Below are 22,961 nucleotides of genomic sequence, written 5' to 3' on the forward strand. Positions count from 1 at the left end.
AGTAATTGTTAACATCGGACACAGAATGTGTATTCCTTATACAAATCATTTATTCTTAAAAAATTATATACAAAACAATGTTAGAGGCATTTTGCAACATTGCAAAAGCATTGAATACATTTAAAAGTTATTCCTTTTCACTTTGGTAAAGTGTATGGATTCCGTTTAATGGACCAGATTTCATTCCTGATTTAACTCCTGGTCAGCTGTATTCGTTTTCAATACTGGCCATTAGTTCCTGTTCGGAGTAATCGTACAGAATTGGAGCCGAGTTTGGAGACATATTTTTTGCATTGATATGGAATCTGAAAGAGAAGGGGAGAACACATTTCTAAATGCACTTGTAGATGTCTCTATCCATTTTTCAGCTAGGAAGGTTTTTTTTAAAAAAAATCATGAAATTTCAGGAAGCGAAGAAAGATGAATAATTTAAAGATATGCCTGGAATGGCACAAGCTTTTTTTTATTATGGTCCAACTTGCTCATGAGTAGCTTCACCCATCTATCAAATTTTGTCGCCTTAGTCCCACATTCACAATCAAAATTATTTTGTCCTTCTGCTTTTCTGGGTTACCTTTCTAAAGCCAGTAGCAATCTCAATATGGCAATCTCAATATGGTAAAATCCTATCATATTTGAGATCAATATTACTATGTGAACACCCCAGTTTTCATACTTAGATAAAGAAATTCTCCTTCAATCCAAGATCTTGGGATATCTAAACGTCTGAAGATCAAAATAAACATTTGCTATCATGACAAGGAGGATCTCCGTAAAAGAATGAATTGTATTCACCATCTGAATGCCAAGATTGAATTATTGAGTTATCCAGTTTAGAGGATGGTGGGGTTTTGCTGCTGCTGACAGCAGGCAGTTCATTTGATTAAGCTAAAAGAAAAGGCTCACACAAATGCAAGGAAAAAAAAGTAGAAATCCAGCAGACCAGGGAGCTATAAAAAGCAATAAAGGGATGCAAAGAAAGTAATAAGAAAGGGAAAATGAAAAAACATGCAAAGGATACTGCAATCTATCATCAGAGACAGAGTGAGTACTTGGTTTTGAATCAGTTGGTCAAAGAGAGTCAGCATGGATTTGTGAAGAGTAGGTCATGTCTGACTAATCTAATTTTCTGAGGGTGTCACTAGCATGGTGGGCAGGGGATTGATTGTCTATGGATGAAGGCATTTGATATGGTTCCGCACAAGAGATTATTAGAAAAAATGAGCACGCATGGAATTGGTGGTAACCTTGTGACATGGGTTAGTAACTGGTTGGGAGGTAAGAAATGGAAAGTAGGGATAAAGGGTTCATTCTTGGAAGGCAGGATGTGACAGAAGATGTTCTGCAGTGATTTGAACTGTGGCCTCAGTTTTTCACCATAATATATTAATGACTCGAATGAAGGAATAGAGTTGTAGATCCAAGTTTGTAGATGATACTAGGTTAGGAGGCACAGTCAGTTGTGTGGATGGGAGGAGAAAGTTACAAAGGGATATAGACAGAGTAAGTGAGTGGGCAAAACTATGGCAGATGGAGTTCAATGTGGGGAGGTGTGAGGTCATCCACTCTGGATCTGTGAATGACAATCAGATATATTTTCTTAATGGTGAGAGACTAGGAGCTGTGGAGGAGCAAAGGGATTTAGGTGTCCATGAACACAAATCACTAAAACCTAGTGCACAGGTACAGAACATAATCAAAATGGCTGATGGAATGTTGGCCTTTATCTTAAGGGGCTGACAAAAAGGAGGAAGTGATGCTTCACTTGTACAGGGCCTTGGTCAGGCCCCATCTGGAGTGCTGCATTTAGTTTTGTGCACTGAACCTTAAGATATATTGTCCTTAGAAGGGCTGAGGGGTGATCTAATAGAGGTATTTAAAATGATTAAGGGATCCTCAAGGGTAAATAAAGAGAAACTATTTCCTCTGGTGGGGGAAATCCAGAACAAGAGGGTAAAATCTTAAAATTAGAGCTAGGCCATTTAGGAGTGAAATTTGAAAGCATTTTTTCACATAAAGGGTAGTGGAAATCTGGAACTCGCTCCCCCAAAAGGCTGTGGGTGCTGGGTCATTTAAAAATTTCAAGACCAAGATCGATAGATTTTTTTTTATTAGGTATGGGTATCAAGGGATTATGGAAGAAAAGTGGGAAAATGGAGTTGACTTAACTGAACGGTGGAACAGGCTAAAGAGGGTTGAATGGCCTATTCCTGTTCCTATGATGCAATGTTGCTTAATGAAGTACCTCATACAGCATGAAAACTAATTTTCATTGTGAATTATACAAAATGTTACAACATGCTAGAGGAATCGTTATATTCCACAGCTTGTTATTAAGTATTCTATTAATACTACATAATCGACCATTAGATTGTTATTACAATATCAATTCCAAGAGGATACTTTAATGCATCACATGATCTTTGTGTGAAGTGATTTCCAGAAGACTGTGCTCCACCTTGAAAATATCATTCGGTTTTAAAGTAAGAAATTAGAAGAAACAGCCCAAACAAGACTACGTGCTAAACTCTTGTCAGTGAGCTACTTAAAATTTCAGTTCCTTAACTGACTTGCACTTAATTAATTTGTATTTTTGTTCAGAGGACAATGTGGAGTGAGACTGAGCCCCAATCTCCATATTTAAATAAGGTGTTAATAAAAGGCAATTGAACAACAACATATTTTGCTTTACAAACCAGTGTTACAGGCTGGCATGTTTATACAGAACTTACCCATTTGCCAAGTTGTTATTTTCTATGTCCTGTGTACTTATAGTGAGTAAATCCTGCAACATTAAAATAAAAATTACACACAAATTAAATGAAGCTTCTAAATATCCACTTACTCAACAATAACTTGCATTTATATAGTGCCTTTAACATAGCAAAAATGTCCCAAGGCGCTTCATGGAGGCATAAGGAAAAAATGGATTCTGAGCTTAAGGAGAAGATATTGTGAGGGGTGACCAAAAACTTGGTTAAAGACATGGGTTTTAAGCAGGGTTTTAGAGAAGGAGTTGAAAAGGTGAAGTGGTTTGGGGAGGAAATTCCCAAATATAGGGCCTGAATGGCTGAAAGCACAGTTGCTAATGGTGGGGCAAATGGAGGGGGGTAAGCACAAGAGGACAGAGAGTCAGAGTAACGGAGAGTTTGTGGAGGGGGGGGGGGATTTCAGGGCTGGAAGAGGTTAGAGATAGGAATGGGTGAAGCTGTGAAGGGATTTAAACACGATAAGAATTTTAAATTTGAGACATTTGGGGACCGGGAGCCAATGTATTATAAATAACATATGAATGCAACAACCTAGAAAATATTTTCATGCGTGAAAGATTGGCTTATAGAGGATATCATTCATCGTATCCCAGAATTTATCAGCTATTGGTTATAAGAAGAATGTAAGCATAGAACAACAAAAAGCCAGTCAACTATGAAACACGCTTCTTCCACACACCATGTACAACCATGGACTCTATCCCACCCATTTAAACTTTTGAAAGAAAGTTCTAAATTAGTAAACTGTGATCCCAGAGATAATCTAGCAACACTCCACAATATGTATCCATCCTCACTATTCAAACCTGACTTAGTGCTCTGAACATTTTTTCCTTCCATCCCCTCCCCAACAGCAGAGGAACTATTTTGTCTCCTTGCAATCAACTCAGTGGTTGTTCTCATAGTCTTCAATATTAACTCAGTGGTTGTTCGCATAGCCTTCAATATTAAATAAAAACAGAAAATGCTGGAAAAGCTCAGCAAGTCAGACAGCATCTGTGAGAAACAGAGTTAACGTTTCAGGTCAAAGACCTTTCGTCAGAACTGGAAGAAGTTAAAGTTAAAGTTTTTAAGCAAGTATAGGGAAAGGGGGAGGGGAGGAAAGAACATAAGGAAATGTCTGTGATAGGGTAGATGACACGAGTGATTAAATGACAAAAGGGATGATGGTGCAAGGCAAGGAAGGTGATAATGGGACAGGTTAAGAAACAAAAAGATCAGACCAGAGGAGTTATAAATGGCAACAGCAGAACCATAACCAGCAACTGCAGTCCAACAAAAAGAAAAATGGGAGCAGTGGTTATGATCTGAAGTTAATGAAATTAATTTTGAATTCAGAAGGTTGTAAATTGCCTAAATGAAAGATGAGATGCTGTTCCTTGAGCTTCATTAGAACAGTGTAAGAGGCCAAGAACAGAGAGGTCAGAGTGGGAGTGGGACGGGGAGAAATGGAAAGCGAATGGCAGGTTGGGGTTACGCTCGAAGACAGAACGGAGGTGTTCAGCAAAGCGATCACCCAGTCTGCGTTTAGTCTCCCCATTGTAGAGGAGACCGCATTGTGAGCAGCAGATACAGTATACTAAATTGTAAGAAGTACAAGTAAACCGCTGTTTCACCTGGAAGGAGTGTTTGGGGCCTTGGACGGTGGGAAGGGAGGAGGTGAAAGGGCAGATGTTGCATCTCCTGTGCTCACACGGGAAGGAGAGCGGGTGTTGGAAGAGTGGACCAGGGTATCGCGGAGGGAGCGGTCCCTTCAGAATGCTGAAGGGGGGCGGGGGGGGGGAAAAGATGTGTTTGGTGGCGAGGTCGCGTTGGAGGTGGCAGAGAATGTGGAGGCTGGTGGGGTGGGAGGTGAGGACAAGGGGGACCCTATCATGGTTCTGGGAGGGAAGGGGTGAGGGCAAAAGTGCAGAAAATAGGGCGGACACGTTTGAGGGCCTTGTCAACTATAGTAGAGGGGAATCCTCGGTTGAGGAAAAAGGAAGACAAATCGGAAGCACTGGTGTGGAAGGTGGCATCGTCAGAACAGATGCGATGGAGTCGGAGAAATTAGGAGAAGGGAATAGAGTCCTTATAGGAAGCGGGTTGGGAGGAAGTGTAATCAAGGTAGCTGTGGGAGTCTGTGGGCTTATAGTAGATATTGGTAGACAGCCTATCCCCAGAAATGGAGATAGAGAAGTCGAGGAAGGGAAGGGAAGAGTCAGAAATGAACCATGTGAAGGGCGAGGGAAGGGTGGAAATTGGAACCAAAGCCTTCAATATTAACTCAGTAGTTGTTCTCATAGCCTTCAATATTAACTCAGTTTGAGAAAACTCATTACAAAGAAACAATTTAATTTGAGCTGACATTTTATACATGTCACACATGGTAAATTTTCTTGCAAAACCATGATACTGTTTCACATCTGCAATTCCTTATGCAGTGAGGTTTGAATTTGAGTCATTCCATAGGAAGGCGACAAACAGGAGCCAAGAACTTTTCTCGCAGGAGGGAAAGAAAATGGAAGCTGTCACTCTTAGAGTTGCTTTTATGCATATTGTAGCAGTTAGTTGCCTTGGCAAAGGCCTGGAAGCAGATCACAGACCCGGCCTTTCAGCTGGGGTGTAGTGTGTGATGTCGGAAAAAGAACAAAAACAAACGTTGTAAACATTTGTTGCAAAATATCATAATTCACATAGTTGAAGCATGAAGTAAAAAAGACTGGTAAAACTCTAGTCTTATTCAGGAAATTCACATCTGGAAGGGAAGAGACTATCTAAAGGGATTAAGGTCAAATCTCTACAATTGCCCTTTTTCATATTGTATTTTGTTTGTTGGCTTTTCCTATTTAGTAAATGGGCCGGATTTTGCCATTTGTTGGACTTGCACTTGCCCATTGACTTTCTATGAGGCTTTGCACAGGAAGTTGCTGTCAGCGGGATATCTAAACAGCACGGTGCCCTCCAGAGGGCATCTGGGATCTGTGTGAACAGGGCAAGCAACTGTGTATCTCCTTAACCAATCAGATCGAAGCATCAATAATAACAATGCAAAATCAGCACCAGGAAGTGTAAGTTAGAATAGTGAATTCAATGTCAAATCAGGTACAGAAAGAGAAATAAAGAGAGGGAAATAAAGATTGAATTAAGAGACAGAGATAAAAGAGACAGAAAGAAAGTTAAAAAAAATTAATTTAATAAAAAACTCTAATAATTAAAATCTGAAGGAATGAGACTCCACACTTGTAAAAGTTAATTTTCAGTGCCAGGGAGGTTGTTTGGCAGTAATCAAGACTTACTACGCCGTTAAAAGGATACTTAGACTGGGATGGATAAGCCCTAACATTTTGTGGCGAGTTTAGTCCATTTCTATGACGTCAATACAGGAACTTAATGTCGTTGGATACATTTGAATGGGGAGCCAGAAGGCGAAATGCCGTTTTCGTGCAGTTTATGGAGAGGCAGCTCATCTCGGACAGCAGCTTCCCAATTTTCGCATTTAACTGCGCATGTGTGCTCGCAGGAAGTTAATATCCGATTTGCGCAGAAATAACGGTGAGCGTGTTAACCTCACCATTATTTTCAAAGCAAAATCCAGCTTAATATATATTTTTTGTGTATTTCCTTTTATTCTGACATTCTTTTCATTTAGATTTTTTTTCTAATATAGGGTCACCTTGGTTGAGTTGGTAAGTGCTCTTCCTCGAGTTTAAGGTCATGGGTTCAAGTCCCACTGCAGGATTTGCACGCAAAATCTAAACTGACACTTCAACGCAGTACAGAGATGTTGGAAGTATAGCCTTTCAGTCTGAAGGATTCAGCCTGAATCTAGCTGTTCGGGTGGATGTAAAAAATTCTGTGGCACTTCTTGAAGAAAAGCAGGGAGATTTCCAGGTGCCTAGGTCAACATTCACCCTTAACCAACATCACCAAAAAGCAGATTAAGCCTCCATTTTCCCTTCCTCATTTGCTATTTGTGAGACCGCTCTGCTCACAAATTGGCTGCTTCGTTCGCCTACATAACAGTGACTACACTTCCAAAGTAATTCATTGGCTAAGAAATACTTCGGGATACCCCAAGGACATGATAAGGCCCTATATAAGTGCAAGGTGTTTCTGAATATAAAATATAATCCATGTTCTGTTTTGTTATTGTTTTCCTTCTCCCCACTTTGTTTTTACTATTTTTAATTTGTAGGCTATTAGGGTTGTGAGTGCCTATTTCTAGAAAATGGCCTTCAGTTCTCCCCAGTTACAAATACTGCTCCTCTGTGGAGGGAACTTATAACTTCAGGACATTTCCTTTATACCCACTGGTTTCCGATAAGCATCAGAACACTCAAAGATTAAACACTATATTAGCAGTCCCTGTGTGTTGACAGCCTAAGAAAAGGCTGGCTGGGACTGCAGGAATAGCAATCGTCTGAAGCCTCAACAGTATATTAACCAGAGGTTCAAGAAAACAGCAAGCATCATTGACCAGACTAATTCCATCTTAAAAACAAGTGGGGCTGGCCTGAGATTCAGTAAAATTTAGGAGATTACATAATTCATAAATTATCAGCACTTAACCACGGAAGCATAATCCAAATACCTATGTGAACCTGGGTTTAAATGCAATAATGAAGAAAAATGAAAAACTCGGTATTAAAGGTCAGAGAATTCAATAGCAGTTTGTATTCCCATTTGAAATATTCACTTTCTATAAAACTGTTTTGCACACTAATTATCCAAAGATTACAGTGCACGACCGAAATGCTTGTGAATCATTGATCTTCACACTCCTTCATACATGCCAACCTAGAGTACGAGCAAAAGATATGCAACAACTTCAACAAAAAAAGGCTGTCATAGCCTCCCTAAACTGCTATCAACTCAAGAGCAGCCATGAGATGTGAAAACAAGGCGTTACACGGGCTACCTTGTTGGTATACACAACATTTTTTCATTTGTTTTGGAAGAAATTGAACACAAGAACATGAAAGCCTGGAGGTGAAATATAAATATTGATAGCAAGGAATAATGGTGTATTTCTAGGAGGGGATCTCGCGGCAGGCCTCTCTGGAAAATTTTGAATTTTTATATTCCCTATTCTATAGGGGAGTGGGACTAATTAGATAGAGCTTTCAAAGTGCCGGCACAGACACAATGGGCCGAATGGCTTCCTTCTGTGCTCTAAGATTCCACGATTAAAATGATTAATTCAGTTTAATTGTAACCAATATTATACTTTGCAATTAATAGATGTTTAGTCTAAAAAGAAAAAATGGGTGACTATTGGATTGTCAGGTACTCAACTGTAACTCTCCCACATCCAACTCCCCAGCATCCGAGTTCCCAAAGGTACTGTACTCCGTCCAGATCCAGTTCACAGAAACACTGCACCCCACCCAACTCCTCACTCTTTCACAGAGACCATGGTCTAGAAATTCGATCACGCTGCGCCCGTTTTTCAGACGCTAAACGGGCGCATATGCATCCAATATGGTGGGCAGGATGGCACGCTCATTACGAGCCAAAAGTGCGCTGCCCACCATGTTGGATCGGGCTTCTCCATAAGTGTCCATGGCACACGCCAGAACTATTTAAAGCATTGAATAAAATATTTAAATAAGAGTCCTATGCTTGTTGTAGGACACTTTTGTGATATTGGACTGCGCTAGTGCCTGATTCGCCTCGTGATAAACTTGCCCAGAAACTTACTAACAAACAGAAAAAAAGGACCCTTCACTAGTGCTATTTAAAGGGCTCATCCATTACTTATAGGTTAGTTGCTGGTTTGTCAGTTCAGGCTGCTGGTTAACTTATGGGCGATTTTTGGTCTGTTATCGGACACTGGAAAATTAATTTGACTGCTGAGAAGATTTTGCTGGTGTTGCACTGTTTTTCGCTGCCTTTTAAACAATTTGACCACAGTCTCGGGTGATCTGGTAGGACTCCCTTTGGGGCTGAAGGATGAGGGGGAGCAGCAAGGAAGATGGAGGAGGAGGGCATTGTGCATTGAGGAGGCCATACCCACAGCAGGTAGTCAGGGAGCACTTCTCCTATATGAACTTTACTGAGGAGCAATGCCTGAGGCATCTTTGCTTCACAAAAAGAGGCCGTCACCGAGCTATGTCACCCGCTGCAGCCACAACCCGAGCCTCGCACCAGGGCATGGACAGCACTGTCTGTGGCCATCAAGGTCACCGTGACTCTTAACGTTTATGCCACGTGCTCGTTTCAGGCTGGAGCAGGTGACACCATCGACATATCACACTTCACAGTCCACGGCTGTATCGGAGGTCACTGAGGCTCTCTACACCAGGAGGAACACCAACATCTCGTTCCCTCTGGACAGAGCAAAGCAGGACGGGAGAACACTCGGGTTTATCTGCATTGCAGGCTTCTCCTGGGTGCAAGGTGCTACAGGCTGCATCCACATTGCCTTGTGTGCTCCCCATAACCAGCCTGACATTTTTTCTGAATAGAAAGTGATTCCACTCCCTTAACGTACAGCTGGTTTGTGACCACAGGCAGCACATTATGCAGATCTGTGCCTGCTATCCAGGCAGCAGTCATGACTCACTCATCCTGCACCTGTCTTCTGTGTCACTTTTATTCCAGCCAGACCATCATGTTACAGGCTGGCTACTGGGGGACAAGGGAAATCCCCTCCAGACATAGCTCACGACTCCTGTCAGGAACTCGGGCACAGCTACAGAGCTGGCCTACAACGAATGCCATGCTGCCACCAGAAACATTATCGAACAAACAATTGGCATGCTCAGCCAATGCTTCCGCTGCCTGGACCGTTAGGGGAGCGTTTCAGTAGAGCCCTGAGCAGGTATCCAGATTTGTGGTAGTCTACTGCACGCTCCATAACTTTGCTATTATGAGCGACCAGCCCTTACCACCACCACCTGAGCGGCAGGAAATGCAGAAGGAGGAGGAGAAGGAGGCAGCGTAGGCGAGGCATCGATCACTAGTGCCCCTAGATGCCAGAGCGCTCACAAAGCAGCTCATCGAAGAGTGCTTCACCTAAACCATCCCTCCCATCTTGACTTAACAGCTGCGTTTCCTAAAGAGGGATTACCATCTTAACCTTAGAATTACATTACAGCCAGTAGTCTAGAGGCAACTCTAGGAGTAAGTATACTTCATGTGTAGGATTTATTTTCTGGGGGGAGGGGTCCAGGGACTGGGGGCACGGTCTCCAAGAAAATTTAGATTTTTGGCAATTTATTTGGTGCATTTTGGAGTAAACTTTTAAACAAATTTATAAAGTTTTGAATATAATGCGCACTTCCTCTGTACATTTATCCTTACCTCCTGTTGTCCTAATTTTTCTGTCATGCTTTTTATGTCAATGCTTATAATGGAACAACAATAAATCAGTTTGTTGCAATGGGAAACATCTTTGGTAAAATTCTATTCCTCGGTCACATTGCAGTTGCTGGCCTCTTGCCACTAGATGCTAGTGGCCTGACTTATCCAGATCCATACACCATTTTATTTTTTCTCTTTCCCAACTTTTACATTTTAAATTTAATGACATTTCTTTCTCTCCCTGCTGCCCCCAGTCTCTTCAGCTGCTGCTACACTCTCCTGCCCTTGGGTGCCCTTCTTCTACAGGGCCTCCAATGAAGTGGCCTCTTTGAAAGGTAAAGTTGTGCTGCAGGTAGCACACCACCACTATTCTGGAGATGCTAGACTGACTATATCGCAGAGTACCCAAAGACTGATCTAGGCACCTGCAGCATGCCATCTGCATTCCAACGTGCTCTATAATAACTCTGGTGGCGGAATGGACCTTGTTATAGCAATGCTCAGATGGTTACATCAAAACTACAGCACAGAAACAGGCCATTTGGCCCAACTGGTCTATCCCAGCATTATGCTCCATACGAGCATCCTCCCTCCTTACTTCATCTAACCCTTTCAGCATGCCCTTCTATTCCTTTCTCCCCCCATGTGCTTATCTAGCTTTCCCCTTAAATGCAACTGTGCTATTTGTTTCAACTACTCCTTGTGGTAGCGCATTCCACATTCTTACCACTCTTTGGGTAAAGAAGTTTCTCCTGAATTCCCCATTAGATTTTTATTAACGACTATTTTATATTTATGACCTCTAGTTTTGGATTCCCCCACATTTGGAAACATTTTCTCTACGTCTATCCTATCAAATCCTATCATTATCTTAAAGATCTCTATCAGGTCACCCCTCAGCCTTCTCTGTTCTAGAGAAAAAAAAAAGCCCCAGCCTGATCAGCCTTTTCTGATAAGTATATCCTCTCAGCTCTGGTATCATCCTTGTGAATCTTTTTTGCACCCTCTCCAATGCCTTTATATCCCTTTTATAATATGGAGACCAGAACTGTGCACACTACTCCAAGTGTGGTCGAACCAAGATTTTATGCAAGCTTAACATAACTTCTTTGCTTTTCAATTCTATCCCTCTAGAAATGAACCCCAGTTCTTGATTTGCCTTTTTTATGGCCTTGTTAACCTGTGTCGCTACTTTTAGTGATTTGTGTATCTGTTCCCCGAGATCCCTTTACTCCTCTATCCCATTTAGACTCTTGGGGGTAAATTTTAACATTCGTGGGATCTCAGCAGGTTGGGGGGGGGGGGGGGGGGGTCAATACATCAGTGGGAAACTGGGAAAAGTTTTTTATGCATTTTCTCGAGCGATCGCGACTCAGTTGAAGGCCCTGAACGTAACTTCCGGGTTTCCCGTCTCCAAGCTGCGCAGCGGGCATACTGCACACCCGAATGGCATGCTGGGACCTGGATTATTTAAAAAGGACATTGCAACCTTGGGTTTTGAGGGAGAAAGGAGAAATCCACAAACATGGAGCAGCAGAGGACGAGGCCAGCACCCCGGTTCACTGACTCTTTACTGGAGTTGCTGTTAGCCAGTGTGAGGAGCAGGAGGGAAACATTGTACCCGGCAGATGGGAGGAAGCGCCCTGCCTCTGCCACCAAGGCCTGGCTTGAGGTGGCAGAGGAGGTGACCAGCAGGAGCACAGTCTCAAGGACTTGAGTGTAGTTCAGGAAGCGCTTCAATAACCTAACCAGGTCAGGAAAAGTGAGTCCAGTTACTGATTCACCTGGATTCTGTGGTGAACATTACCCCCCCTCACACTCTGCCCTGCGAAGCCTACTCCATCACCTCACTCCTCACACCCACTTAAGGCTCAGTGTCAAGTTACCTTCACTTCCTGTGCAATTCCTCACCTCCCCATTTGTGACCCCACCACTACCACTCACCCCAATCCTGATGCAATGTGATGAATCGGTTTGATACTCACCCTCTGATGCATCGTTTCATCGTCAGCCTGAGCCAGAGCAATGCATCCATCGGCCAGCACTCACGCACACGTCTGTGCTTTCTCCACTTGTAGGAGAAGAAAGCACAAAATGCACGGGAGTGGAGTCGGACTGAAGGGGGCCCACCACAAATAATGGCCCTGACAGAGGTGGTGGGGAAGGCCTTGGAGCTCAGCCATATGGTTGAATGCCTGGCTGTTGGAGATGCAGAGACTGGCACCCCGCTAACATTGGGTAACAGAACTTTAACATCCCTCACGCACAACATGAATTGGTTATCAATGATTGATCTGTTTCACACTTCAGTATGCTCATCGCAACATCACTTAGTCAATGATTCTTAATATTGTTGTATGTTCCCTTCCAGGGCCTTCAAGGATTGCTGTAGCAACACACATGAATGAGAGTGATTCCTGAAAGGGGCTCCATGCCTCGGAGGGCGCACCGTCACATCATATCGAGCCATACACCAGCGCAGATACTCAAACCTCGGCGGGTCCTGTTAGTCAGTTAGTTAGGTTGTCACCTGGTGAGTCACCACTCACAAGTGAGCACGAGCAGACACTGGTGGCAGGGGCAGCTGTGGAGAGTGTGCGTCGGTGGGAGCACTCTTCTCCAGGCTCTGCTCAGCTGGACACAGATGCTGAACCCCGGGGGCCATCCTTGAGAAGGAGAATGATTGAGGTAGAGAAGCACCTTTGCGACGTACTGGAAAACGTGCCATGCACACTCACCACAATAACGGAGAGGATGGAGGAGTCCACCTCCATCATTAGTGGAATGTCTGTGATGGAGAGAGTGACAGCCTCCAGTGAGCTTCAAGCACGGCTCTCAAATGAGTCCGTTCAGGCCCTGACAACGGCCGTGCGGATTCTGGATGCCAACATGTCTGCCGCCTTAAACAGGCAGACAGATAGTGTAGCCGTGGCCTTTGAACGCATCACAGATCTGCTCCAAGCTGTTGTCCAGCAGAGTGGTAGGAACGATGTGGCCCTGGCCCAGGAGAGGGATAATGGCAAAAGGGGACATGGAAGTGGGGACTCCACTCAAAGCGTTCCCACCTCTCATCCATTGCCCCCACCCCCCCCCCAACTAGTACCCGCAATGCTGCCTCCTCTCCAAATGGCCAAGTCTGCACTTGGAGAAACCTCTTCCGACTGTCGCAAACCAACTGCGCATTGATGGAGTGAAATCCCTTTCGGTTTTTGAACATTCCTGGCTCATGTGGAGGTGCTTGGATTGCAACATGTGTGCAATCAATTGCACCCAATACCTATGGAAAGCCAGCCAGCCAGAAAGTGGAAACCCACTGCCCTCTTAGTCTGGCTGATGTCGTCGACGGGGAAGTTGATGTAGTCGGATACCCTGGCAAACAAGCCATCCGTGACCTGTCGTATACACTTATGTGCAGACAACAGAGATCCTGGTGATGTCACCGGTGGCGCACTGGAAGGATCCAGAAGCAAACAAATTGAGGGCAGTGGTGACTTTAACTGCGACGGGCAATGCGTGGCCGCCAGATCAAGCCGGGAGGAGCTCTGCATGAAGGAGTCTGCGACCACCTGCCAACTCAATCTCAGCCTTCGTAGGCACTGCTCCTCAGAGGTCCAGGAAGTTCAGCCTCTGTCTGTAATCCCTCTCACGTAAGTAATGCCTCCTGTGAACTCGGCCCCTCCGTTGGTCCCCTCTCTCCAGGTCCCTGTGGTGCACCTCTGTCTTGTGGAGCTGCAACTCCCAGAACTGCACGCTGTGCCTGCCACGGATGGTGATGTGCCTCCTCCTCAGATGTGCTGCTGAATAAATTCATTGTGCCCCCCCATCCTGATGTTGTCAGTTTGAGGGGGTCCAAAATGTTGGTAAATATGTGTGAACACAAGAACTGTGAACCAAGCAATCTCAGTCTAAACACAAAGAACTCCCAGCCAAAAGTTTTGTCTGAAAGAACTGACTGCCCTGCTGCAAAAACTCACCTTTATTCACATGTCAATCACTGTTCAAAGGTTCAAATGGGTGCCGGCTGCAACTCGCCTCTGTTTCCATGCTGTCTTTCAGAGGCCACGGGAGACAGTTTAGAAGCAGTTAAAATGGCTTGTGTGGTTCAAATATTTAACATCTTTAAGTATTTTATGTACCTCAATTGGTCCTTTAAATATTTCCGGGTTACAGAAGCGTGCGCTCACTCAGATGGGTCAAACCCGCAAGTCAGTGGGTTGGAAGCGGGATGTAGTCCCACTCCCAAAACCGACAATTTTCACTGCCCACCTGCCCCCAACCCACCTGTTCTTCGGGGTCAAAATTTACCCCTTATTACCCAAGCAGTATGTGGCCTCCTTGTTCTTCCTACCAAAATGCACCACCTCACATTTATCTATATTGAAATTCATTTGCCAATTACACACCCATTCTGCAAGTTTATTAATGTCCTCTTGCATTTTGGCACATTCTTCCTTTGTATTAACTACACCCCCTAATTTGATGTCATCCACAAATTTTGAAATTGTACTTCCGATTCCCGAATCCAAATCGTTAATGTAAATTGTGAACAACAGTGGTCCCAGCACCAATCCGTGTGGAACACCACTTCCCACCTTTTGCCAGTCTGAGTAGCTACCCTTAACCCCTACTCTCTGTTTTCTGTTTTGTAGCCAGCTTGCTATCCATTCTGCTACCTGTCCCCTGACTCCACAAGTTCTGACCTAGGCCTTTTGAAAATCCAAATATATTACATCTACTGCATTACCCTTGTCTACTCTTTCGGTTACTTCTTCAAAGAATTCAATAAGGTTGGTCAAGCATGACTTTCCCTTCTGTAATCCGTGCTGACTATTCTTTACTTTATATTTTCATTCTCTTGATGTCTTTCTATTAAATCTTTGAGTAAGGATTCCATTATCATTCCTACCAACGATGTTAAGCTAATTGGTTTATAGTTCCCTGGACTTGATCTATCTCCCTTTTTAAATATAGGAACAACAGTAGCTATCTGCCAGTCCTCTGGCACTATTTCCTTTTCTAGTGAATTTTTATATCTATGTAATAGTGCCTCTGCTATCTCCTCCCTAACTTCTTTTAATATTCGTGGAAGCAATCCATTTGGACCAGGGGTCTTATCCTTCCTAAGTATGATTAGTTTATCAATTGTCTCCCTCCTTTCTATCTTAAATGTTTTAAATATCTTTTTTGATCTCTTCTTCTAATGTCCTGCCCACCTTGTTAGTCTCCCTGGTAAATACTGAGGCAAAGTAACTATTCAGTATTTCTGCCATTTTGCTGTCGTTACCAGTGAGTTTATCTTGTGCATCCCATAGTAGCCCTATTCCTGTCCTAATTTTTCTTTTGTTATTTATGTGTCTGTAGAACACTACTATTTCTTTTTATATTCCATAGTTGGAAACTTAACTGGACCAGCCACATAAATATTGTGGCTACAAAAGCAGGTCAGAGGCTGGGTATTCTGCGGCGAGTGACTCACCTCCTGACTCCCCAAAGCCTTTCCACCATCTACAAGGCACAAGTCAGGAGTGTGATGGAATACTCTCCACTTGCCTGGATGAGTGCAGCTCCAACAACGCTCGAGAAGTTCGACGCCATCCAGAAAAAAGCAGCCCGCTTGATTGGCACCCCATCCACCACCCTAAACATTCACTCCCTTCACCACTGGCGCACTGTGGCTGCAGTGTGTACCATCTACAAGATGCACTGCAGCAACTCGCCAAGGCTTCTTCGACAGCACCTCCCGAATCCACGACCTCTACCACCTAAAAGGACAAGGGCAGCAGGCACATGGGAACAACACCACCTGCACGTTCCCCTCCAAGTCACACACCATCCCGACTTGGAAATATATCGCCGTTCCTTCATAGTCACTGGGTCATCACACGGACTGCAGCGGTTCAAGAAGGCAGCTCACCACCACCTTCTCAAGGGCAATAAATGCTGGTTTCACCAGCGACGCCCACATCCCATGAATGAATAAAAAAACAATAATTTAATCTCGTAGTTCCTCTTTGCTTTTCTAATTGTTTTTTTGACTTCTTTCCTAACCTCTTCGTATTCCCTTTTGTCATCCTCTTTATTGTCTTTACTTTTAATTTTACTCATATCTCTTTATTCATCCATGGTGTTTCATTATTGACTAGTTTGTTCTTACTTTTTAAGAGGAATATATTTCTCCTGAACTCTATTGATCACTGTTTTAAATATTATCCACTGCGGTTCTATTCCTTTATCTGTCAAAATGTTTTTCCAATTTACCTGCCCTATTTCCATTCTCACTCTCTCAAAATTAGCTTTTTTCTAATCTGTTACTTTGGTCTTTGTCTTACTTATGTCTTTCTCAATCATTATTTTAAACTTTACTACGTTGTGATCACTATTGCCTGGATGTCTCCCAACGCTTACTTCTCTTATCTGTTCTTATTCATTTCCCTTTACTAGATCCAGCAATGAGTCCTCTTTTGTTGGGCTTCTCACATACTGGGTAAGAAAGGAGTCCTGTACACACTGTAAAAACTCCATTCCCTTTTCTCCTTTCCCTACCTCCTCTTGCCAGTTTATTTGGGGGTAGTTGAAATCTCCCATGATTATTATTCGATGTTTTCTTTACTCATTTCATAGATTTGTCTACATATTTCTTCCTCTACTTCCCTTCCACTATTAGGTGATTTGTAGAATATACCTATTAATGTGATTGATCCCTTCTTATCCTTTGTCTCAATCCATACGGATTCAGTTTCTATCTTAATGTTATTTAAGTCCCTTTTTTCTGTGGTGTCACGGGAAAGTGCACAGGGCTCATTGACCATGCTGTACAGGGTAGCCTTAATCTCCCAGCTTCCACGTAGATACTTGCTTTTCTGGGTGAAAAACAATCAGCCAGTGGACTGCCTTAAAATGAAGGCATTGTGGCAGCTATCCAGAAAAGGGCATTCACTTAAATTGATGCAGTGCTTCTGGTTAGAAACAAGCTGGACATTGAGAGAGCGAATCCTTTCCTGTAGATGTTAAGTCATGGCAGTGATGAAGGTGGCACTTATGGCCGCATGGGTGCTATCTTGGAGCTTTGCATCTGGGGTAACCCAGTCACTGTGAAAATTGCAGTGTCCTGTATTGTTAATGCTGGTAGTGCATAGGGAAGAACCGGCTTGCTCTAGCATGAAGGAGAATTATATCCTCAGTGGCAGCTTGGAAGACCCCCGTGGTGTAAACATTCAAGGATGTCCTTTACAGCCACTGGCTGTGTACTGCCTGTGGTGGAGGTGGGCTGTAGGTTGGGTTAAAGCATGTGTCATAACCTTTCTTTTTGAAGCGCAGCCTCCGCAAACACTAAGTAGAGGCAGGAACACCTTGGTCTATATGTTCTAGTGTGGGGGTACTGGTGGGTGGATATCATGCACCTCCTACGGTGCTTGACCAGTCTGTTTTTCCTCCAACAAAAAAAAAACAGAATACTGGCACATTCCCAGTGAGACACCATTGTGCCCTCTTTAGAACAGAGTTTGGGGGAAGGAGATGAAACCCCACAGCAGAAGGCACAAGGGTAGACGACAAAGCAATAGTCATCAGCAAAAAACAGTTCAGGTTTTTACAAGACTTCACTTGCTGTGCCCTTTACATAGAATGATACAGCGCAGGAGGAGGCCATTCAGCCCATCGTGCCACTTTGAAAGAGCTATCCAATTAGTCCCACTCTCCTGCTCTTTCCCCATAGCCCTGTAAATTTCCCCCCTTCAATTATGTATCCAATTCCCTTTTGAAAAAGTTATTATTGAATCTGCTTCCACCACCCTTTCAGGCAGTGCATTCCAGATGTACTTCTGCTTTTTCTGTAGCACTTAGCACAGACTGGACAGCCACTATAAGTGAGCATGATTTACATCCAACATTGAGGAGGTGATGACAGAAAATGTCATTATATCATTATTTAAATATGTTCACCTATTTTAAGGCAGGTGCTTCCCCCAGTGAGCGAAAGTGATGTTGGAAGATTGGATGGTTGACAAAGTGCATAGCAATTGAGCATAACTGATCCCCACCTCACTTCTCACCCCCCAAACTACCTGAAATATCGGGCAGTAAATAGCAGAAAATCTTGCCCTTTTGTTTAATCCTAATTAATAACTTAACCTCCAAAAAAAATGGAAAGTGCTTATACTCACTAAGCTCACTTACATGCTGTCAAAAAAGTGAGCTCACTCTTGCCTCCAAAAGATTACAAAGTGGGTGTACAAAAGGTACACTGGGGTAAATGTTAAGTACATCCCAGCCGCGAGGTACGTCACCCACTGCCAGCAAGTGTCGGAAAACCTCGGGGAGTGGGTGCGAGCGTGCACTTTTCTGGCGGCAGGTGAGGTATCTCGCTGCTGGTGCTGGTGTGTACTCAACATTAGGGATAAACAATATACCCTCGATAGTGAGCATAACCCTGCTTCCAGAAATAAAAATAAGTGGGTATACTCTGCACCACACACTCCCTTACTATATTTTTCTGGTTTGTTGATGCGTTGTTTGAACTTTATATTTTTGGTCAATGTTGTGCCAGCAGCAGCCGGGCAGATGCTATGTTGTAGTTTGCTTCATGGCCTGGATGCCAAATAACATTCACTCAATAGTTGTGATGATATTGCAGCAAGTTTATTGAGAGAATTCTGGGATGAATAATGGCAAAATTCAGTGCCCATTGTATGTGTAACTGTCATCAGTTAATGTTTCTATCATCCATGCCTTTGTTACCTCCAGACTTGAATATTCCAATGCTCTCCTGGCTGGCCTCGCACCCTCCATAAACTTGAGCGCCTCCAAAGCTCTGCTGCCTGTATCCTAACCCACACCAAGTCCCGTTCACCCATCACCCCTGTGCTCGCTGCCCTACACTGGCTCCCGGTGCAACAATGCCTCAATTTTAAAATTCTCATATCCTTGTTTTGAAATCCCTCTATGGCTTCGCCCCTCCATATCTCAGAAACGTCCTCCATCCCCACAAACCGCCGAGATCTCTGCGCTCCTCCAATTCTGGCCTCTTGCGCATCCCCGATTTTCTTTGCTTCACCATTGTGATGGTGCATTCGGCTGCCTAGGCCCTAAACTCTGGAATTCCCTCCCTAAACCTCTCCGCCTCTCTTTCCTCCCTTAAGATGCTCCTTAAAACCTACCTCTTTGACCAAACTTTTGGTTGCATGTCCTAATATCTCCTTATGTGGCTATGTGCCAAATTGTGTTTGATAACACTCTGGTGAATCACCTCAGGACGTTTTATTACATTAAATGCGCTATATAAATGCAAGTTGTTGTCCTAACCAGGTTGTCTAATACACTATTATAGACAAATAGTTTCGAAGGGAAAAGTAAGAAAATACAAGGAAAGACTGCACAAAAAACAAGTTTAGGGAACGCGGGACTTCATATTTTAGTTACTTAACCTGTTCCTGACCAGGTAAATGAGAACCAAAATCAGAACCAATCAAGATACTTGAGTAAATTATAAACAATTTTACAACACCAAGTTATAGTCCAGCAATTTTATTTTAAATTCACAAGCTTTCGGAGATTTTCTCCTTCCTCAGGTAAATGTTTCAAGATCTCCTTGAAGCCTACGCATTTATACATAATTGAATAATACATGGTGTTTACAGACTGCCCCTGCAACTGCCCGTTGCCAAGGCAATCACCGTGTTCAGACAGAGAGGTGTCAGCTGCAGAACCCCCGAATACACATTCAACAAAAAAACAAACAGGGAAAAAAAACAGAGAAAAAAAAACACAGAGAGAGGCAGAAACATCCGGAAGGCAGAGAGAGCCAGCAAATGACCCATTATATTAAAAACAGATAACATTTGTTCGCTGGTGGGGTAACGTGTAGCGTGACATGAACCCAAGATCCCGGTTGAGGCCGTCCTCATGGGTGCGGAACTTGGCTATCAATTTCTGCTCGACGATTTTGCGTTGTCGTGTGTCTCGAAGGCCGCCTTGGAGTACGCTTACCCGAAGGTCGGTGGATGAATGTCCATGACTGCTGAAGTGTTCCCCGACTGGGAGGGAACCCTCCTGTTTGGCGATTGTTGCGCGGTGTCCGTTCATCCGTTGTCGCAGCGTCTGCATGGTCTCGCCAATGTACCATGCTCTGGGGCATCCTTTCCTGCAACGTATGAGGTAGACAACGTTGGCCGAGTCACAGGAGTATGAACCATGCACCTGGTGGGTGGTGTCATCTCGTGTGATGGTGGTATCTGTGTCGATGATCTGGCATGTCTTGCAGAGGTTACCGTGGCAGGGTTGTGTGGCGTCGTGGACGCTGTTCTCTTTCAAGAGAACAGCGTCCACGACGCCACACAACCCTGCCACGGTAACCTCTGCAAGACATGCCAGATCATCGACACAGATACCACCATCACACGAGATGACACCACCCACCAGGTGCATGGTTCATACTCCTGTGACTCGGCCAACGTTGTCTACCTCATACGTTGCAGGAAAGGATGCCCCAGAGCATGGTACATTGGCGAGACCATGCAGACGCTGCGACAACGGATGAACGGACACCGCGCAACAATCGCCAAACAGGAGGGTTCCCTCCCAGTCGGGGAACACTTCAGCAGTCATGGACATTCATCCACCGACCTTCGGGTAAGCGTACTCCAAGGCGGCCTTCGAGACACACGACAACGCAAAATCGTCGAGCAGAAATTGATAGCCAAGTTCCGCACCCATGAGGACGGCCTCAACCGGGATCTTGGGTTCATGTCACGCTACACGTTACCCCACCAGCGAACAAATGTTATCTGTTTTTAATATAATGGGTCATTTGCTGGCTCTCTCTGCCTTCCGGATGTTTCTGCCTCTCTCTGTTTTTTTTTCTCTGTTTTTTTTCCCTGTTTGTTTTTTTGTTGAATGTGTATTCGGGGGTTCTGCAGCTGACACCTCTCTGTCTGAACACGGTGATTGCCTTGGCAACGGGCAGTTGCAGGGGCAGTCTGTAAACACCATGTATTATTCAATTATGTATAAATGCGTAGGCTTCAAGGAGATCTTGAAACATTTACCTGAGGAAGGAGAAAATCTCCGAAAGCTTGTGAATTTAAAATAAAATTGCTGGACTATAACTTGGTGTTGTAAAATTGTTTACAATTGTCAACCCCAGTCCATCACCGGCATCTCCACATCTTGAGTAAATTAAGCAGATATTTGCTGCTACAGTTGTGTTTTAAAACTTGAAACATGCTTATTCGCCCCATTTTACCGGTTACGGATGAAGCGATCTGATAAATGAAGTCTTCCAGTTTGCTGTTCAAATAAAACGGAGCACAGCAAATAAAGACATTTTATACGGAGCATTTTCCTGTTTCACCTTTCGTTAATTTTGAGTTCGAATTTGACTTTTTGCTGGAGAATCGATTTAGCTGTTTTAATGTAATCAAATCGTTATAAACAATTAAGTTATTAATATCCTAACTGTCGAATTGTGATGTTTCTTTCTGAAATAAAAGCAATCCGTTCAAGTATCTTAAGAACATTTTTTTTCACTAAATTTAGAATTCCACTGTCTGTTCCTGTTGACCGGTCTTGAAGTGAAATGTGAGGCAGGGAAAATCACTGGGTTTACTCTTTTGTAAAAAAAAAAGATAAAAGCCACTGATTTGGATTAAAATATTTATAATCCGCAACCAGGCTCTTCAATGAAGGAAATGGAAACTTACGTGTTGTTGGTTCCAGTGGTTGATGTTAAGGTTGGAGTTGGTCAGCGCCGTTGCCCAGCACTGAGCTGCCGGATCCCGCTCACCCCGTTGACTTGGACCCAGTGGAAGCTGAACTTTGACGGAACCAAGCAGCGGCTCGGCTTTCTCACGACTGGCAGCGGCGGCCGTGTCACCCCGTCCGGCCAGACTCTGGATATAAGGAGCGGAGTTAAAGCCCGGCTCACTGCAGGGGGCTCTCGAGTTACTCCACGTGTAAGTGTTGGATCGCGGACAGGAGCCGGGCTCCAGTTTTCTGCTGGAGTTCACCCACCAGTCCTCGCACTCCGCCAGTGCCCTGTCCAGCTCTCGCTCCATGTCCTCTTCTTCACCGTCCGGAGAGTCCGACCCGTCCCCTTTGAGCCGGTGCCCACTCGTGGTCCCCGCGTTATCCTGCGAATTGCTAACCTCTTTCCTCCCCGTCTTGACCGGTCTCTGCTGACCTCCTCCTCCTCCGCTGCTCTTCCCCACCTCCCCTGGGCGCTGGCCATCTCCCTTCTCCGCTGAGCTCGCCTTGCTGTACTCACCTGGCTCCGGGGGTCCCGCAGAAATCTTTTTCCATTTGCTGCTGCCGCCACCCATCGTAGCCTCTTCCCTCACGGTATTTTCTGGACACGTTGCATCACCGACTGCCCCTTCAGCAAATCAACCGCCTCCTGCCTCCCTCCCCCTCTCTATATATATTTTACTTTTTAAGGGTTTTTTTCTGCTTTTGGGATAAATATTTAACACAGCAGCAACACGTCAGACTCTGCTCACCAATCCAGCCCATGGGCGGGACAGACGGAATAATAACCCACCCTGCAAATACATTTCACATGTCCATTTTCAACTCCAGCCAAAGTATGAAGGAAATGAGCCTGATGTTTAATAGTATCCTGACCCGAATAAATGAGGGCTCTATATTTTCCATGTCTCAACCTTTTACTTTCAGTCTAGAATCCAGATTTATAGTGAATTTCTTTTTACTATTGAGATTTAGATGAAGTTTCAGAGACTTTTTTTTGATCCAGCCTCTGAAGTTTCTTATCAAACCTAACGGATTGTAAGTGCACACATGTGCTCTCGGCAATAACAAATGGGGTAAGTCCATTTTGTGGTAGATGGGCAAAACGTTTCATGCTTAACCATTCAGTCCAGGTGAGATTTTTTTATTAGCTTTCTTTAGTCA

The 22,961-nt window shown here is 44.0% G+C and overlaps 1 protein-coding gene across 1 annotated transcript; it reads right to left on the bottom strand.

Moving 5' to 3' along the window:
- Nucleotides 1–30: 30 nt before the first annotated feature.
- Nucleotides 31–22,474, bottom strand: LOC137321703 (uncharacterized). Its single transcript, XM_067984263.1, has 3 exons — nucleotides 21,755–22,474; nucleotides 2,733–2,785; nucleotides 31–305 (listed from the first exon to the last, which is right to left on the bottom strand). Exons 1-3 carry the CDS (start codon nucleotides 22,370–22,372, stop codon nucleotides 203–205), a joined length of 774 nt encoding a protein of 257 aa, XP_067840364.1. The 5' UTR covers nucleotides 22,373–22,474; the 3' UTR covers nucleotides 31–202.
- Between the last annotated feature and the right edge of the window lie 487 nt (nucleotides 22,475–22,961).

This window comes from Heptranchias perlo, chromosome 5 (genome assembly GCF_035084215.1).
Source record: "Heptranchias perlo isolate sHepPer1 chromosome 5, sHepPer1.hap1, whole genome shotgun sequence".
In the NCBI taxonomy this organism is placed as follows: domain Eukaryota; kingdom Metazoa; phylum Chordata; class Chondrichthyes; order Hexanchiformes; family Hexanchidae; genus Heptranchias; species Heptranchias perlo.

Bases quoted from the DNA above. Each gene is read 5' to 3' on its own strand.
- LOC137321703 (XM_067984263.1), bottom strand. From the start codon at position 22,372: ATGGGTGGCGGCAGCAGCAAATGGAAAAAGATTTCTGCGGGACCCCCG. The intron at 2,786-21,754 runs GTAAGTTTCCAT...TTAATGTTGCAG, and splicing joins ACCACTGGAACCAACAACAC to GATTTACTCACTATAAGTAC. The intron at 306-2,732 runs GTAAGTTCTGTA...CTTCTCTTTCAG, and splicing joins AATAACAACTTGGCAAATGG to ATTCCATATCAATGCAAAAA.